General features: G+C 38.4%; 1 protein-coding gene across 1 annotated transcript in view; it reads right to left on the reverse strand.

Moving 5' to 3' along the window:
• The window catches only part of LOC136864294 (xanthine dehydrogenase), a 358,258-nt gene that overhangs the window by 160,144 nt on the left and 177,034 nt on the right, over positions 1 to 21,080 (reverse strand). Inside the window, exons 10-12 of the mRNA XM_067141086.2 lie at positions 17,814 to 17,942; positions 17,559 to 17,726; positions 9,779 to 9,944 (exon numbers count right to left, since the gene is read on the reverse strand). Of these exons, the coding sequence (XP_066997187.2) occupies positions 9,779 to 9,944; positions 17,559 to 17,726; positions 17,814 to 17,942 (463 nt within the window). The remainder of the gene's footprint in view (positions 1 to 9,778; positions 9,945 to 17,558; positions 17,727 to 17,813; positions 17,943 to 21,080) is intronic.

Here is a 21,080-nt window from a genome sequence, read left to right on the forward strand (position 1 = left end):
CCCTATATGAAGCAGGCCGAATGGACTTCTGTGGTTATGTTCTGCCAGGAATTGAGACTGTTCAGTTCCAGGAGTGGCAGTGCTGTGAAGAGAGTGCTGTTGTGCGTGGACTGACTACTAATGCAGAAACAGTGCAGCTGAGCAACTAGGGACAGCAAATTAAGACCATAAGTGTAGGTACGGTGCTATCACTTTCAGAGTTATGAGATTGTGTTCTGCACATGAAAAATGTGAACTGTGCAGCCACAATAATTGTAGAGTGAGCTGAACCGGACAGCGTGGAGTGACATGTAGCACACGTCATGAAGTAGCAGTCTGCTGCTGTAGAGTGATGTGTCTGACAGTCATTGCGCCACATCTGCATTGTCATTCCATCTCGAGAGTTTTCTTCAAACAATGTTCAAGGTCTCTTCACAGCCATCTAGATAAAGCTTCATTCTTTCGTATCATATCTACCTATTCATTTCAACGATTTTTCACCTCGTTATCGATGTGTAAAACTCATCGACTATTTGCTTGTGTACTTTTCCCTGAATAGCATCAGTAAACAAGGATAAATTTTCTAGCGATGCTATACAAGGCATGTTGAATTAATGTTTTAGTGATTATGAGGATAGTAGTTATAATTTTAGAAATGACTGATGCAGATATTGCAAATTAGACAGTGATGAGACTGAAATGGTACAGAGGAGACTGCTGTTTCCGACACTATTCATGCAGGATGTGGTAGTGCTGTGTGTAATTTTTACTGGGATGACATGGATAATTACATAAGAAATAAACATTTTGCAAGGTCTTTTCACCCCAAACTTTAGCTCTAAATGGCATGCAAACAGTACAGTCTTTCAAACTTTTTTCACCTGAATTCATCTAGCATGTGTAACGGAAACATATCACTACACTTAGTGGTACATAAAGTCCCGAGGAATGTTATTTCCATTTTGATCTAGGTTAATGAAATTGATTCCAGTCAATGAAAATGAGATTTATATTACCTTAGCCCTCTTTATGTCAATGGGAACAGTACACAAACTAAATTTTACGTCTTGCTTGTCAAAAAATAATACCATTGTCATGTCTCTTACTTGATTCACATCTTTAGATAAATTTGAATCCATATGCAAATTTCCTCACTTCAATGACAAGACTAAACACACTATATATGCTGGACCGAAAATATATTTCCAATGTAACCAAAATTGGTTTGAAATTTTTCAGAGATATGGTATCATAAAACAGTCTGGTGTACAGGTATGCTAGACTTTAAATGCCCAGTGAAAGCTCCTCCCGCATCCAGTGAAAGGTAGATTTTTAAATGCTTCCACTCAGAAGGGTTCACTGTGAACTGTCATAGGGTCCAAGCGACAGTTGCAAAGTGTGTGTAATGACATTGTTTTAGCTTGTAGGCATCAGAGTGAATAGTGTGACTGAAAAGAAAAGAGAGCACAAACTGTGTAATTGTGTGCCTGTGCAGCCGTGTATGTCACTATAGTAGTCAGTAAATCTTAAAGCTACCAATTGTGTTCATTTACCCACCCACCCATCACGCTGCAACTGGCGTCTATTTGGGATCAACTGGTAGCGTATTTTGTCGTCTATAGAAATCTTTAGTGAAAATTAAAATCCACAGCTTGTTTTTAGTCATTTGACTGGGTCAGAAATGGAATTAAGGAATCCCTGATCTAAAAGCAAGGATAGGGACTGTGCCAGCTGCCGAAGCATGTTTCACTTCTCTGGGGTAATGACTGATGACCGACCAATGAAATGATATTGGAGTATATTGCTGAAGTGAAAGATGACAGGGAAAATCTGAGTACCCAGAGAAAAACCTGTCCTGCCTCTGCGTTGTCCAGCACAAATCTCACATGGAGTGACCAGGATTTGAACCATGGGACCCAGCGGTGATCAGCCGGCACACTGCTGCCTGAGCCATGAAGGCTCTAGAAATCTTTAGTATTAAAAAAAAAAAAAAAATACTGAACTGTTCCAGGCTTTTTCCAATAAGTTCAGCAAACAAATCAGGACTGAAGTGAAAGTAAGATCATGAGTGAACTCGAATAGGAATTGAGTGAAAATGGAAATAACATTTGAGACGAGGCTGATACAAGATGTTTTACGATGTCTGAGAGTTCACAAGATCCATATGATGCCTCTCCACCCTCAGTCAAATGGCATGGTGTAGATTTTTGTAACAACCGATGAGGAGCACCTCAGGAAGGTAGTTTCTTTGCACCAGAGGAACTGGAATGAGGGGGCCCCATTTATTTTTGATGGCCTATTGAGTGTCTAACCATGAGATAACTGGCATGGCACCTGCCAACATCATCTTCAAGAGGGAGCTACACCTACCTACAGCTGATATTTGGATCAGCACCAGATCAGGAGCAGCCAGCAATGGACTATGTGTGGGAGTTGGTCGATCATCTCAATGACATCTACAACCATGCCCGACAACATCCGAGAAGAGGCAGCGACAGGATGAAAGCCTGCTACAATATGCTGGTGAACTCTGTGGGCTTCCAGGAAGGTGACTAGGATTAGACGGACTGTCCTGTGAGGATGAAAGAGAAGTCGCTGAAGCTTTAGTCACCATGGGAGGGGCCACACACCGTCACTGTGATCAACAATGATTTCTAAGGATCCGGAGGCTCCCCAGGGGAAGATTATGGTTGTCCACCTGGATCGTCAGGTGCCGTATTGTGGAAGAGCTCTGGATAAGCACCTTTAAGGAGGAGGCACCTTGTGTCACAGTGGACAAGTGCCTCAACACTGCTAGGCAATAGTTTTGAAATAATGGTACACGTTTTCATTTTATAGCCTCGGGCTCTTTTCTTTTAGAACTGCCCTTATACTTTAAAACAAAGTAAATTGCTACTCATATTTCCAAGAAAACTTCTTGTTTATTTCAATTTAATACTGATAAGTAATGAATATGACTTTAAAATAATTTAAAAATACCAGTCCAATGAAATGTACCGTTGCTTCAATTTTCAAGGAGGTAAAGTGGAAGAAATTGCTTGAGCATAAGTGGGATAACTTTAAATTCGGCAAGGAGAATTATTTACCAAGTGGAAAAATCATTATGTTTTCAGAGAACTGCATCTTCTGTAGTAAAAAAAAAAAAAAAAAAAAAAAGCTGCACTACAGAAATGGAGATCAGTATTTTAATCAATAAACATATGAAAAAATGCAATTGAATTTAATATCCAAAGGAAGAGTACAAGCGAGACATTTTATGATTTGTGATCCTGGTTTATGTTCTGAAAGCACAATGTGTAACAGGAGAGAATGAGGAGGATTTGATAAGATAGGTTTAAACCCAAGGCTGGTCCCATGATGCAGAGGTAGTGTGCCTGCCTCTTAACCAGAGGTCCCGAGTTCAATTCCTGACCAAATCAGGAATTTTTACTTAAATCTGAGGGCTGCTTCGAGGTCCACCCAACCTATGTGATTACAATTGAGAAGCTATCTGACCAAAATAATGGCCATGGTTTACATAGCCAAGAATAATAGCCGATAGTATTTGTTGTGCCAACCACGCAACACCTTGTAATCTGCAGGCCTTTGGGTTGAGCAGCGTTCACTTGGTAGGCCATGGTTCTTAAGGACTGTTGCACCATTGGGTTTGGTTTGGTTTTAAATCTAAGAAAAATATTATGCCTTATCAAAGTGTTGAAAGGGTATCAATCTTAGAAAATGGATATGAAACATACATATCCCTATGTAATTACCAGGAGGGGAGGGGATCAAATGAGGTGGGTAGGGTTGAGGCTCTGGTCATGGGGGATTCCATCGTTAGACACATGGGGAAAGTGTGTGGAGGAAAGGGTACCAGGGTAGAGTGTTATCCAGGAATTAGGTTGAGGCAGATGTTGAGGAAAGTAGAAGAGAGGGAGGAGGGGAAGGAGAAGGTGGTAGTGTTTCACGTTGATACCAACAACGTAAGGCAAGCTGATATAAGTACCAGCATAGTTGGAGATGTGTGGGATCTGGTAAATGCAGCACGGGTGAAGTTTAAGAAAGCGGAGATTGTTATTAGTGGAATACTGCGTGGAAGGGATACTGACTGGAGGGTGATTGGGGATATAAATGAGACTATGGAGTGGGTATGTGGGAAACTGGGAGTGAAATTTCTAGATCCTAATGGGTGGGTAGGAGATAGGGATCTGCGCTCAGATGACCTTCATTTAAACCGCAGTGGTACGTATAAGTTAGGAAATTTGTTTGGAAGGGTAATAGGGAGGTACATTCAGAGAAACGGGATGGCCTAGGGAGCAGTGACAAGGGAACAGGGAACTGGAAATCAAGTAGGGATGACAAAATTGTTAGTGTTGAACTGTAGAAGTATTGCAAGGAAAGGAATAGAATTAAGTAATTTAATAGATATATATTTACCAGATATTGTAACAGGAGTTGAATCATGGCTGAGAAATGATAATGGATGCAGAAATTTTCTCACGGCACTGGAGTGTGTATCGTAGAGATAGGATAGGAAGGGTGGGAGGGGGGGAGTTCATTCTGGTGAAAGAAGAATTTGTAAGCTATGAAAAAGTTAAAGATGAGACACATGAAATTCTTGGTGTAAGGGTCATTTCTAAAGATAATAGGCAACTTGATATTTGGAGTGTACAGATCGGGAAACGGTAGCACTGACACGGATTCGGAATTATTTGATAGGATAGTCAGCTATGTGGGAAACGAGATGGAAAGAAATGTAATTGTAGTGGGAGATATGAATTTGCCAGATGTCAATTGGGAAGGAAATGCGAACGACAGGAAGCATGACCAACAAATGGCAAATAAGTTAATATGGGAAGGACAGCTGATTCAGAAAGTGATGGAACCAACCAGAGGGAAAAATATCCTGGATGTCGTGCTGATAAAACCAGGTGAGCTCTATAGGGAAACTGAAGTAATAGATGGTATTAGTGATCATGAAGCTGTTTTTGTGGTAGTTAAAAATAAATGTGATAAAAAGGAAGGTCTTAAAAGTAGGACTATTAGGCAGTACCATATGGCTGATAAAGCAGGCATGAGGCAATTTCTAAAAAGTAACTATGATCGGTGGAAAACCGTAAATAAAAATGTAAACAGACTCTGGGATGGGTTTAAAGAAATTGTTGAGGAAAGCGAAACAGCTTTGTACCATTAAGGGTGGTAAGGAATGGTAAAGACCCACCTTATTATAATAGAGAAATAAAGAGACTAAGAAGGAGGTGCAGACTGGGAAGAAATAGAGATAGAAATGGCTGTGGAAGTAAGGAGAAATTGAAGGAACTTACTAGAAAATTGAATCTAGCAAAGAAGGCAGCTAAGGATAACATGATGGCAAGCATAATTGGTGGTCATACAAATTTTAGTGAAAAATGGAAGGGTATGTATAGGTACTTTAAGCCAGAAACAGGTTCAAAAAAGGACTTTCCAGGAATCATTAATGAACAAGGGGAGTGTGTATGCAAGGATCTTCAAAAGGCAGAAGTATTCAGTCAGCAGTATGTAAAGATTGTTTGTTACAAGGATAATGGTGAGATAGAGGAGGAGACTAAGGCCAAAGAAGTAATAAAATTTACATATGATAACAATGACATTTACAATAAGATACAAAAGTTGAAAACTAGAAAAGCGGCTGGAATTGATCAGATTTCTTGGGATATACTAAAGACAATGGGTTGGGATATAGTACCATATCTGAAGTACTTATTTGATTATTGTTTGGTCGGAGGAGCTATACCAGATGAATGGAGAGTTGCTATAGTAGCCCCTGTATATAAAGGAAAGGGTGATAGGCATAAAGCTGAAAATTACAGGCCAGTAAGTTTGACGTGCATTGTATGTAAGCTTTGGGAAGGCATTCATTCTGATTATATTCGACATGTTTGTGAAATTAATAACTGGTTCGATAGAAGGCAATTCGGTTTTAGGAAAGGTTATTCCACTGAAGCTCAACTCGTAGGATTACAAAAGAGTGACTGAATGGATGGCTATATTTCTAGAAAATAGATCTCAGAGAATTAGAGTAGGTGAAGCTTTATCTGACCCTGTAATAATTAAGAGGGGAATTCCTCAAGGCAGTATTATCGGACCTTTATGTTTTCTTCTATATATAAATGATATGAGTAAAGGAGTGGAATCGGAGGTAAGGCTTTTTGCGGATGATGTTATTCTCTATAGAGTGATAAATAAGTTACAAGATTGTGAGCAACTACAACGTGACCTCGAAAATGTTGTGAGATGGACAGCAGGCAATGGTATGTTGATAAACGGGGTTAAAAGTCAGGTTGCGAGTTTCACAAATAGGAAAAGTCCTCTCAGTTTTAATTACTGTGTTGATGGGGTGAAAGTTCCTTTTGGGGATCATTGTAAGTATCTAGGTGTTAATATAAGGAAAGATCTTCATTGGGGTAATCACATAAATGGGATTGTAAATAAAGGGTACAGATCTCTGCACATGATTATGAGGGCTTTTAGGGGTTGTAGTAAGGATGTAAAGGAGAGTGCATATAAGTCTCTGGTAAGACCCCAACTAGAGTATGGTTCCAGTGTATGGGACCCTCACCAGGATTACCTGATTCAAGAACTGGAAAAAATCCAAAGAAAAGCAGCTTGATTTGTTCTGGGTGATTTCCGACAAAAGAGTAGTGTTACAAAAATGTTGCAATGTTTGGCTTGGGAAGAATTGAGGGAAAGAAGAAGAGCTGCTCGACTAAGTGGTATGTATGATATAGATGATGTTGATTCCCATAGGGAATCTGAAATATTTGTCCTGAATGAGCAAATTTATAATACCAATATAAATGGTCCGTTATTGGACATTATTGGCATTGGCACTGCCGGTGGCTCCAGTTAGCCTACACAGTGGCCTCCACGGTATGCACTAGCCAGCGTATTGGTAGGTGTGCTAGGTACCAACTGATGAGCCCACCCTAGCACACGAGGGCGAAACGCTGGCAACCAAGAATGAGCTAGCTGGAAAATTTATAATGTCCAATAACGGACCATTTATATTGGTATTATAAGTGGTATGTTCCGAGCTGTCAGCGGAGAGATGGCGTGGAATGATATTAGTAGACGAATAAGTTTGAATGGCGTTTATAAAATTAGGAAAGATCACAATATGAAAATAAAGTTGGAATTCAAGAGGACAAACTGGGGCAAATATTCATTTATAGGAAGGGGAGTTAGGGATTGGAATAACTTACCAAGGGAGATGTTCAATAAATTTCCAATTTCTTTGAAACCATTTAGGAAAAGGCTAGGAACGCAACAGATAGGGAATCTGCCACCTGGGCGACTGCCCTAAATGCAGATCAGTATTGATTGATTGATCAGTACTCTTTAAGAAGCTTCTGAATAAAGCAATACAAATCTGTCAAGTTTATCAACTATGAAAGTGGGCCCTGTCATAATTTGATTTGGAAGAAATATGGTAGGTATACCATCATCCAACATTTACTCTATAAGAACTGGTTATTTTCTTTAAGTGGAACACCTAAGTGATATGGCAAGGTGGGAAATAATGGACGAGGTAAGATTGTATACATCAACAAGGTGGTGTTACAAGTAAATGGCTTTAGACACAAATCATTAGCCCTGTGTACTAAGAGTGTAAAGTTTATAAGATAATAATCTTTGGCAGCATTTATAAGGAGCAGTCAAATGAAAACAAAACACCCGCTACAGCGTGACTATGGAATGGTTTTATTCAAAAGTAATTACCAAAAGCGTTAATACATGTTATCCCACTGTGAGATGAGATGATCAGTTCCCGTTTTGTAGAAAGAGGTAGGTGGCTGACAGATCCACAACCGCACTCGCTCTTGCACTTCCTCGACCGAATGAAACAGACTTCGACGAACGTTTTTCTTCAGGTGGCCAAAAATGAGAAAAACACAAGCAAAAGATCTGTGCTACATGGAGGATGTTGAAGAGTTTGCCAACAAAATCGTTGAAGCATAGCCTTCATCAGATTGAAAGTATGGAGGCAAATATTATCATACAACAGGACGAGTCCGTCCAACAGCATTCCAAGGCGTTTCAACTTTATGGCATGTTGCATTTTCTGGAAAGTGTCTTCATAGTGCTGAGTCACCAGGAAACTAACCACACTTCTCTGCTCTTCTTTGCTTGCCTTAATTTCTACTGCTGGACAAGCACACTAGACTACTCCGTATTTCAACTAAGACATAACCCAACAACTGCATGCACCTGTGCGTTGTGATGATGATGCTGCTTGTTTTAAGGGGCCTAACATTGAAGGTCATCGGCCTCCTGTGCGGTGTCACTGTGTAGTTCTCCTACCACAGTGATGGTAGTATCAATACGTAACAAGTGTTGCCAACTTTCATGCGGAAATGTGTGTAATGGCGGGTGTTCGGTTTTCATTTGACTGCCCCTTGTGTATTGCTAAGTTGATTTCTAACTGGTGTTGGTTGTCACCCATGTTAAGAACATTCTTGGCATTTGGTTTGGGTTGAAGAGGAGAAGCTACTGAGAGCTACTTCTGGAATGGGTAAGAATAGTGCAAATCCTCAATTCAATCAAATTCATTGCAGAGATTAAAGCTGAACCTCAACCAACTAGCTATGTAGAAAAATCTAGGCTGATCCTTGAACCATGCCGGTAGCCTGCATAGAATGGAACTGATGAAGACAGGATGAAAATAATATACTTGAAAAGAGGTTTATGATGTGAAGGAATCAACTTGCAAGGAAAGTTTGAACAAGCCAACATATACTGTTAACAACTAAATTAAATGTCAAATAGTTAAAACTGGTGAAAGCACTAACTGAAGCAAAGGGAGAACACACAATGACCACTACCCTTCCTTATGCACCATGAGATGAGAATGGGTTGGATCTAGTGAATGAGGAAGGAGTGTTGGTCAAGAGTAAAAAGGCGAGGCACCAAGAAAAAAATACATAATCAAATGCTAAAAGTAAGCCATGCATCACATTGAGCCGATAATTCTATAACAGAATGATTATGACATGTGAAATATTGCAATAGAACCAAGCTCGGCAAGATCAAGAATTTCCAAGAGTATCAAGAGAAATTTTGAGTTAAAGGAATTTGATTTAGTATCAACTCATTTGTTGAAGATAATTATAAATTCTTTAAAAAAAGTAGTTTAGCGAATTGCAGCTCAAACCTGATCACAAGAACAATCTAAAGATATTGATAGGCCTACCTGTTACCTATAGAAGGAGGTGACAAGAAATTTTACAGTAAATGAGGATCAGTGGTTGATTAAAAAGGGACCATGCATAACCCAAATAGCTTTACTAGGAATGTAAAAGGTACCTTCACATGAAAAACCATGCCAATTATCTTTGAATTTCCAGTAATGGAAGAAACCAATATATGAATTACTCCTAAAGAAGGTCATTGTTAGTTGCTGGGAACATAATTCAGCCTCATTTACAGAGTTATGGCAAGTAACAGAATTAAACTTCATAAGAAATCCTCTCTTACCACAAAATTCTTCACAAGAAGATTCTCACTTACGTAAGGTGAATTAGATGGTACTATTAAACCTTACATATATGCAACCTATGTAGTCCCATATATTAGAAATTAATTTCAAGGTCTCTTTTTGCAACATAAATGCCCAGACTGTCAACGAGCAATGTACTTGAGGTTTCAAGTACACCTACATCATAGTAAGCCCAGTATTTTCAAAACTGAACAGGCATGAAATTAACTAGTAAACTAAATTATGAATTAGAATAAGGATTGTCACTGTAAGCAAAGAAACTATTAGGAAATTTAGAATATTTACCTGAACACTGCACTAGAGCCTCCACCTTAGGAATTGGCTGATTCAAAGGCCACTCAGTTTTGTCTGTCTGGTAGTCCTGCTTTCCAGATGACACAGGTCGAACTAGCATGGTTCCACCACTTCTATTTCTCTCCTTTGCTTTATGAGATGCCAGGCTTAGAAAATACTGAATAATAAAATAAAAGTGGATAGAGACACTTTAGTACTTAATGGTATTATACGATTTTAGCAGACCACAAATTATACAAATTCTTAGCAGAAAAGAAAGTATGTAAATCATGATAGATTTCCATTTATTAATAAATTTACTCCAATACATCATTTGTATTTTAACAGAAACCATTTATGTCCCACTAACTATGAGGGGTCAATCAAATATGAATGATTTAAACTCTTCATGAGATTAATGTAAGATTTAAAACAGACAAAACTATTTTTGTACATAGCCTCCACTAATGTGTGTACTCATTTTTTACTTCGCATTGGCAGTTTGATTCCTTCTTCATAAAAGAATGTTTAATGGGTACGTGGTCAATTGTACACAAGGTCTTGACCTCTTCATCACTGGTAATTGTCCTTCCACGCCAAGCCTTTTTTTCAGGTGGTCCAAACACACGGTAGTCACATGGAGAAAAATCTGGACTATAACTGGGGTGGGTAAGATCTAGAGCTGTCCAGAGCATTTTCTCCAATTTCTTTTTTCTTTTTATAGCAACTGCAGTGTGGGGCTTAGTGTTATTAAGAAGCAGGACACCAAGCATCAGAATTTTTTCTTTTGGAATGGTAGGTCTCTTGAACATTTTCAAAGAGTTCATAGTAGTGAAGAACATTGACAGTTCATTGATTAAAATAGGAAACCAATGTAAACAACAGCTTTAGTATCGCACAAGATTGTCATATGAAGCTTCCCAGCAGACAAACTGGTCTTCACCTTCAATGAAACTGTACCCACTCTTCATTTCATGGGTGCACTGGCATTTCACCTATTGTCAGAATGTGCAACAAAAATTATTCTCACTAAGCTTCAAAGTGATCCCAAGGCTTCTGAGAAATTTCAGCTCTTCAAAATTTCAAAATTCTTGGTACCTACCTTGAAGTGACTGTGTAAACCAAATTCTTTTTTTAATGATTTTCTACACTTAACTGATACCACTTCAGTTGCTAATATCACAAACATTTATTTCTGTGGTTTTAAGAACTCTCAGAATGTTCTGCAGTGTAATGCTGGTTCTGGGATGATATGGTTGAGTGAATAAGGTCAGGAACTGCTCAACCTCATGGAAGAACTTGCACCACTTTTATTCTTAAGACTTCAAAAGTATCAGTACAAAACTGTGCATGTAATCTATGCAAGATTTCTGGAATTTAACATCATCTCATACTAAGAGACACTGATATCCAATTATTCTTCTTCAGCTTTATTATTCCCACACCAAGAGGTGTCACTGGTGTGGATTAACTTTCTCCAACTGTTTATCTGCAACCAGGTTTTCCTGTAGGTTCAGCTCTGTCATATCCTCCTTTATAGAGTCCAAGGAACATTGCTTGGTCTTCCCTTTCTCCTTTTACCAGGCACAGCCATCCCTATTACCCTACTTCCTACATAATTTTCCATCCTCTTCTGAACATGGCCAAACCACCTCAATCTTACTTCCCTGACTTTTGTGCTTTATTTCCTACACCTGAATTATCAGCTTTATGATAGACTTATTCCTTATTTTCTCTCTCCTTGTCAGTCCACATGAATATATCAGCATCTTCATTTTTCAGCACCCCTCTGGTGACAGGCCAGGTTTATGCTCCATACAAGTGTGCTGGTCTCTGAATTACCTTGTGTATTTTCCTTTCAGTCTGGCTGGAATCCTCATCACACAACATGCTGGAAATGCTTCTCCAAGCATTCCACCTAGAAGGCAAGTATAACTGCACTGATTTTCAACAACAGAACTTCTGGCGAGGGATCATGGTTCCCATGACAATGCTGGAGGATTGTGGTTTCCATGGCGATTGATGATGAGGTGACTCCACATTGTTCCTATGGTGGATGGAAATGTTGTGATCCGAGTCCGGAATTGTACTTGTCCCTTCAGCTGCAGAAAACATCAGGAAGATCATTGTAGAGGTGATAGTTACAATTTTGAATAAATCAATATTTTTATTAGATCTCTGCATTCATTTCGAAACCTATCTCCCTGTACCCACTCTGCTAATGAGTCACACACAACCCTGGGTTAAAGATTTGTCATACTCTTCACACTAGCCATTGCGCATTACGTTTATCACCATTGTCCTGGTAAATTATACATAAGGAAACCTAGACATACAATAATTCTGCCTTGAGGAACTTCCCTCTTAATTATTACAGTATCAGATAATTCTTCACCTACTCTCATTCTCAGAGTTCTGTTTTCTAGAAATTTAGCTACCCATTCAGTCACCATTTTGTCTAGTCCAACTGTCTTCATCTTTGGCAGTAGTCTTCCATGATCTATCCTATAAAATGCCCTGAATAGGTCAACAGCAACAGAGTCCACCTGAATCTTAAATATTTGTTACATCTTGCTGTCATCCTACTGGTTGATACTCAGTGGAATAACTTTTCCTAAATCCATAATGCTTCTATCAAACCAGTTAGCAATTTTGCTAATGCATGTCTAGCTGACTGATCTATAATTATCAGCTTTATGTTTATCACCTTTCCCTTTGTACACATGCACTATTATAAAAAACTCTCCATTCATTTGGTATAATTCCTTCATGCAAACAGTAATCAAATAGTACTTCAGATATGATATTTCCCAACCCATTGCCTTCAGCATATCTCCAAAAATCTTAATTCCAACTGATTTTCTAGTTTTCAACTTTTGTATCTTACTGTAAATATCTGTTATCACAGGTAAATTTCTGTACTTCATTAATATTAGTCCCCTTCTCCACCTGAATATTATCCTTATATCCAACTGTTGATATATCTTCATTTCTGCTCTTTTACACCGGTTTAGGTAATCAAATTATACCATAGAAACACCAGCTTCACGACACACATCCATTTATTCCGAGCTGTTTACTACAACTAAACATCACATACATCAAGCAGTTCAAACGTTCAAAGAACAAAAGCTACTGACACATAACCTCAATGTTGTTTTCCTTAAGATATATACAAGATATTTACATGACATTTAATTTTATGAGAAAACCACAACATTCCAACACTCCTCCCTTTTCTAAAAATAATAAAATACTACACTTCAATTATCCTCTCATTGCAAACCTATAAGCTTATACAAACTCTTACGCTTGTTGCCAGATAAATTCTTTGTGAACAAGTCTGCAGCATTTCTCTCTGATGCTACATATACAATCTAAATGAACCCCTTTTCTACTAGCTCTCTACATACATGGTACACGATGTCAATATGTTTTGACCTTTCACTCTCAATACCGTTTTTACTCAATTTAATTGCTGCTCCATTGTCAGCAAAAACTTTACAAGGTATATCCATAAACCTTTCCAGCCTTAGCTCTGATAGCAAATCTTTCATCGAAGTTAATTTTTGAGATACCTCTGCCATTGCCAAGTATTCGGCATCCATGGTAGATCTAGCAATACAACTCTGTTTCCTACTACACCATGATACTGCTCCCCCTGCCACTATGGTTACATACCCACTCACTGATCTTCTAGACTCAGTATCTCCTCTCCAATATGCATCACAGAACACTTGTACTGACTCCTCACAATTTTTGAAACACAGCTTTAAATTTCTAGTACCACATAGATATCGCATGATATGCTTCACTTCTTTCCAATCTTTAATCTTAAGTTTTTGACAATTTTGACTAACTTTATTTACCTCAAATGCAATGTCAGGTCTAGTATTATTTGACAAATATAGTAAACTTCCTACTGCACTGTGATAAATAGTACAATCAAATTCCTGCTCATCATTTTCAGCTGCTGAATACCCGCTTGGTAAAATAGTTTTACTCGGTTTACAGTCACTCATGGAAAAATCGGCAAGTAATTTGTCAATGTACAAACTAACTCAACATAACCCTTTCTTTTGTCTGTTCTATTTTTATTGACAGTAAGTTTGTTGCTTTCCCTAGATCTTTAATCTCTAACTCATCTGCCAACCTTATTTTAACCAACTTAACAACCTCTTTGTCACCTATTACAAGTATGTTGTCGACGTACAAGCCAATAATACAACACCCCTTTACATACACACATGGTTCTTTGACACATTTCTTAAAATCTAGTCTTCTAATTATAGCATCAACACAAGCATTCCAGTCTTTACTCGAATTAGGTAGTCCATAGATGCTTTTCTTCAATTTAGATACATAGTTTTGGACATCTTTTTCTACAAACAATTCTGGTTGTTCCATGTATGCAATACAACTTATTTCACTGTTCAAGTAAGCACTAGTTACATCTAGATGTTCTTCCGTCCAAACTTTACATACTGTAATACCTATAACGCATGACTGCTCTGGGATCTAACTTCCTGCTGTCTGCCCTCACAGCCCACCCCTGACATCCAAATACTTTCAACCTACCCATTTCTTCCTGATCCAACTTCCTATTGAACCACAGTTCATACGGCATCTGAAAAATTCATTGCTGAGGATGGGCACCTATTTCTTAAGTACACTGCAGTCATTACCGCTTCTCTTCAGAATTCCTTTGGTAACCCTGACTGGATCAATAGACATCTAACAGTATCAAACATCATTCTATTCTACCTCTCTGCTAATCCATTTTGTTGTGGAGTTGTTTTTTTTTTATAGTTGTTTAACGTCGCACCAACACAGATAGGTCTTACGGTGACGATGAGACAGGAAAGGGCTAGGAGTGGGAAGGAAGTGGCCGTGGCCTTAATTAATGTTCAGCCCCAGCATTTGCCTGGTGTGAAAATGGGAAACCATGGAAAACCATTTTCAGGGCTGCCGACAGTGGGGTTCGAACCGAATACTGGATAGTGGCCGCACTTAAGCGGCTGCAGCTATCGAGCTCGGTTTGTTGAGTATACGGTACAGATCTCCTATGAGTAATACCACATTTTTGCAATCGTGCTTGAAACTCGCTACATGTATACTCTGTACCATTGTCAGATTGCACTACCTTAATTCCTATACCATGTAACTTTTCTGCATTTGACTGATACCTATTAAACACCTCCAACACTTCATCCTTATTTTTTACACATACAGCCACAATAAATCTGGAGTCTTCATCAATCATTGTTACAACATACTGAGATTTCTCAAGTGATGGTGGACTCATTTTTCCAACTACATTAGTGTGCACAACATCAAGTGGTTTTTCTGCCTTATGCTCACAAGACTTAGGTACTCCCTTGTTACTTAATTTGTCCTGAATGCATACAGAACAAGTATTAATATCATTACTCCTTTTCAATTCTAACATAGGTAATTTAAACAAAGCTTCAGAATGAACATGTCCATCTCTCTCATGCCACAACCTGCCCAACACTTTTAAATGCTACATTGTTATTACATTCTTGATCTATTATTTGATCACAATCGCTCACAGCTACAATATCATTTCTCCCCTCTATTTGTACTACATACATATCATTCCTCCAGTTTGCAACAAACAATGTTTCATCTCCATTCTTATCTACAACCACTGCTTTCTCACCTGCAAATCCTACTTTGAAACCTTTGCTGGTTAACTTACCAACTGATATTAAATTTGCACCTAAGTTTAGTACATACAACACATCTGTAAATGTAACTGTCCATCCTGTGGACATTTTTACTTTCACCTTACCTATACCTTTGATATCCAGCTTACTGTTATCTCCTATTTCTACATTCCCAGTTACATTTGTTAACATGTCTATAAACATCTCCTTTGTTGGACACATATGATGGGGCGCACCTGAATCGAACAGTCAATCTCTAATTTTCTCAGTTCCTACAGAAACTACCATGCTCATTGCTTTATCTACTACATGTACAATTTCTGAGCTTACCACTTTTCCACTCGCATTCACTGATTTACTCTCCTGCGATGATTTGTCACTCTTCATTGTTGGATATTGTTGAATAATGTCCTAATAATAATAATAATAATAATAATAATAATAATAATAATCGTATGGCCTCAGCTACCGTGTGCAGACATTTCAATTTGATGCCATCTGGCTGTCTGCTCGTCAATTTTGACGTTCCGTTTTACTCTAGGCCCCCACTAGGTGGCAGACCGAGTAAACCGAAACTCTCTTTGGGCGTCTATGGCTGAGATTTAATGAATTTTGTAGGGTAAACACCAAATGTGTCACCAGAGATCTTTTACATGCCAACATCGTACGACACGGAGTGTCGAATGGACTTTTTTCTGCCCTTCAAAAATCCGACTACCTCTGCTGGGTTTGAACCCGCTATCTTGGGATCCGGAGGCCGACACTCTACCGCTGATCCACAGAGGCACAATTGAAGTACTTTTGGGTACTGCGACAATATTTAGATACATGTCCCTGTTTACCGCAATTGTAGCAACTATATTTTCCTCGTCCCACATCTTCTTTCTTGATATCTCTCTTCTGTTGAACAACCATGGCTTGAGCTTCATCCTCCTCACGTTTTCCAGTGTTGTAAGCCTTTCCTCCATTTTGCTGAAGTTTCCTTCTGCTTTCCTCCATGAGTAATCTCTTCTTCACCTTCGAGATGGTCAGTTTTGCCAAATCAGCTTCCAAGGAAGGGATGCAAACAATATTCCTTTGTAAGATTTCCGATGATCATTCCTGCAACTTGTTGATATGTGAACTCATATCCAGCTTTGCTAGTTCTCCTCCACAGTTGATTTATTCTTGCGAAGTATTCTTGAACACTCATGTCTATGGGCTTCACAGAATGAGTTAACTGTTTCAGAGTCATAGAACCATTCACTAGCCCTCCGTCATTGCACAACTCGTCCAGTTTTTCCCATGCCTTTTTCATTGATTCAATATCTGTAATGTCACTTTCAAAATCTTCTCCCACATATTTGTAAATAACCGCTAACGCGATCACATTGTTTCGTGCTCGTCGCTTCGTTTCTGTCTGAGGCAGTTGACAACCTGGCGTATCCTCATACCCTATTACCGATTCCCATACATCTTTCAACAACAGCTCTTGTTTCACCTTTAATGCCCATGAAAAATAGTTCTCTACTGTAAACTTGGCCACATTCCTATTCAGTGTTTCTTCACCGGTCCACAAGGTCGCCATTTTTCCCATCAATAATGTCACAACTTGCTCCGTCCATCGTTAATTCTCGTTGCTCCATTTCAACTTATATTGTCCAAAATTTACTGGGGCGTTTTGGCACTCTGGAGCTCTGGACCCATAACCTGTTGATATATCTTCATTTCTGCTCATTTACACTGGTTTAGGTAATCAAATTATACCATAGAAACACCAGCTTCATGACACACATCCATTTATTACGAGCTGTTGACTACAACTAAACATCACACACATCAAGCAGTTCAAAACGTTTAAAGAACAAAAGCAAACAAAGATAAACCACTCAATTATCTGAGCTACTGACGCACAACCTCAATGTTGTTTTCCTTAAGATATATACAAGATATTTACATGACATTTTATTTTTATGAGAAAACCACAACATTCCAACACCAACAATCTTTAAATACTGGCAATGAATACTTCTGCCTTTGTAAATCCTCACATATAAAAATTGTATACAATATCTCTCCTGAAGAAAATAGGTGTTAAGAAAAAATTAACAATTCTACTGTACCTTATAAAAGAGTGCTTTAGCCAAGCCCTTCCTATATTCAGGAGATGCATCAGGCAAAACATGATCAGGTTTGAGTTCTCCATCTAATGACTTCAAAGCAGTCTTCAACATATCTTCATGAAATAAGCTTTTTCCAGTCAAGGCATTTTCTGTGTTCACTGCATGTAGCTACAATAAACAAATCATAAATTAGAATTACCTTGGGGTCAAATAAAATGGGTACCAGTAACTAAATAAACTTACGAAGAAACTTACAAAGTTAGGGTTTATTCCACCAAAGAGAATATTAGGTCTTCCAATAATTTCCCCCTCCATCTTTGGATCAAGTTTGAATAAAAATCCAGCATTTACATATGCATGTGCATTCTGGGCTCTAGGCATGATCTGGAACATTAAAATAATTACCATATAAAATAATATCCATATACTGACAATTTCTCTTAAGAATCATCATATAAATTTGTCTTATTCTTGAAAATACAACTTCTTTCCAAGATTATCTAACCTTCACCCAGAAGGTGGCTTGATTTCCTCTGAAATTCATTAATTAAATTTTTATAAGTCATCCGTAGAGCTGGGATTTCTATGTAATTACATATTTTGTTCCTTGCTATTTAGATGCTGGAAGCAGTTATATGTTAATGAACCACTATGTTAGGGTTATTGTAACTTAATATCATTTTACATATTTTTTATATATATGTAGGTGGTGGTGGGTGTGCGTCATAAGTCCATAGGCTGGTTTGATACAGCCGTTCACGCTCCTCTATCCTGTACTGGTACTTTCTTTTCATAACTATTACATTCTACATCTGCTTTAATCTGCTTGCTATATTCATACCTTGGTCTACCCCTAATGTTCTCGCTGCCTAAACTTCCCTCAAAAAACAACTGGCATTTTTGCCACACTCCATACAAAAGTCTTCAGAAACATCTTTCTAATTCCTATATCAATATTCGAAGTGAGCAAATTTCTTTTCTTAATAAAGGCTTGCTTGTGTTAGTCTGCATTTTACGTCGTCCTTACTGCTGCCATCATTAGTAATTTTACTACCCAAATAACAATATTCATCTACTTCCTTTAAGACGTCATTTCCTAATCTATTATTTCCTGCATCACCTGACTTCGATTGCACGCCATCAGTTTTGTTTGGACTTATTTTCATTTTGTACTCTTACCCCATGACCGTCCATAAATTACAGCGATTTCTTCAGATCCTCTGCAGTCTCAGATAAAATAATATCATTAGCAAATCTCAGGGTTTTGATTTCCTCTCCTTTGATTGCGATTCACTTTACGAATTCCCCTTTGATTTCCTCTACTGCCTGTTCTATACAAACATTGAAAATGAAGAGAGGGGGGGACAAAAGGCAGCCTTGACTCACTCCTTTCTGGATTGCTGCTTCTTTTTCAAAGTCCTTGATTCTTATCATTGCAGACTAATTTTTATACAGATTGTAGATAATTCTTTCTCAGTACCTCCCCCCCCCCCCCCCCCCATCACCTTCAGAATGTCAAATAGCTTGATCCAATCAACATTATTGAATGCCTTTTCTAGATCAACGAATGCCATGTGCATGGGCTTTTCCTCCTTAATTCGGTCCTCTAAGATCAAACATAAAGTCAGGATTGACCCACATGCTCCTACATTTCTTCTGAAGATAAATTAATCTTCTGCCAACTCAGTTTCAACTTTTCTTTCCATTCTTCTGTAAATAATACATGTTAAAATTTTGCAGGCATGAGATAGTAACTAATGGTGCAGTAGTTATCACACTTGTCAGCACCAGCTTTTTTGGGAACCAGTATTTTGCCAAAAATCTGATGGTACTTCTCCTGTATCATACTTCTCACACACTAAATGGAATAACATTGCCATACTGGTTACTCCTAAGGCAGTCAGTAATACAGAGGGAATGTTAAATCCAGGTGCCTTGTTCCTAGTTAAGCCTGTCAAAGCTATGTTGTATTTTGACCTCAAAATTGGGTCTCCCATTTTATCAGCATTAACAGCCGCCTCTTGTTTCAGAACAAGAACCTTGGTACAACTGTTCGATATGTTCTCGCCATCTTTCTGCCTTGTCCTTCCCTAAAAGTGGTTTTCCATCCAAGCTCTTAATATTTGTACACCTAGTTATCATTTCTCCATAGGTATCTTTGATTTTCCTGTATGCAGCATCTACCTTTCCTAGGATCATACAACCTTCACCATCCTTGCACTTCTCTTTCAGCCATTCTTCCTTAGATGTCCTGCACTTTATATCCACTTCATTCTTTAATCAACTGTATTTGTTTCTGCCCTCCTAATTTTTTTGGCATTCTTCTACTTTTGTCACTCATCAATCAGGTCTAGTATCTCCTGAGTTATCTATCGATTCTTAGTTGATCTTTCCTTTCTACTTAACCTTTCTTCAGCAGTTCCAGTGACCTCATCTTTCATAACTATCCATTCCTCTATATTCTTTCCTTCAGCCTTTTCAATTAGTCCTTGTGCAATATGTCACTTGAAATAATCCCTCACACTCTTTTCTTTCAACTTGTCTAGATCCCATCTCCTTGCATTTCTTTCTTCAACTTCATATGGCATTTCAGGACCAACAAGTTGTGGTCAGAGTCCACGCTTGCTCCTGGGAAAGTCTTGCAATCTAACATCTGCTTTATGAATCTCTGCCTAATTATAATGAAGTCTATTTGATACCTTCCAGTGACTCCAGGTCTTGTTTGCACATACAGCAGTCGTTTGTGGTGTTCAAACCAACTATTAGCAATTATTTGTGCAGAATGCAAACAGCTGACTTACTCTTCCATTCCTTTGTCCCAATCTAAATTCTCTTACTCTATTACCTTCTCTTCCTTGACCTACCACTGCATTCCAGTCTCTCATCACAATTAGATTCTAGTCACCTTTTACATATTGTATTAAATCATCTCTCTGTTCATATATTCTTTTGATTTGATCATCATCATCATCATCATCATCATCTGCTGAACTAGTAGGCACACTGACTTGCACTATTGTGGTGGACATGGGTTTGGCAAATTTTTACAATAATCCTTTCACTATGCAGGTCACAGTAGCTTACCCTCTGCCCTATTTTCTTATTCTTATTAAACTGACTCCTGCATTCCCCCCTCCCCATTTGTTTTTTTGTTGATAATTCTGTAGTCACCGGACCAAAAATCCTGCACTTCCTCGCAACGTTCTTCACTTATACCAACTACATCTGTCTTTAGACTATCCACCTCCCTTTTCAGATTCCACGCTCCAACTCACAGAATATCAGTATTCACCTCCCTGATGTAGGTATTCTACATATTCTTAGCAATATTACATACAGTTACATATCTTAGCATTTTCATTTTCTCATATTATATAAATTGCTGTATTAAAGTTTCACACTTAATGCAGGGCTGTTGTCAGAGTTGCCTCAATGGGGGGGGGGGGGGGGGAATTAAGATAATTATGAGTGACACGTATTTGGAAGGATGACAGGTGCAGGTAAGACAACTGTGAAATCTCA

This window comes from Anabrus simplex, chromosome 2 (genome assembly GCF_040414725.1).
Source record: "Anabrus simplex isolate iqAnaSimp1 chromosome 2, ASM4041472v1, whole genome shotgun sequence".
Classification (NCBI taxonomy): domain Eukaryota; kingdom Metazoa; phylum Arthropoda; class Insecta; order Orthoptera; family Tettigoniidae; genus Anabrus; species Anabrus simplex.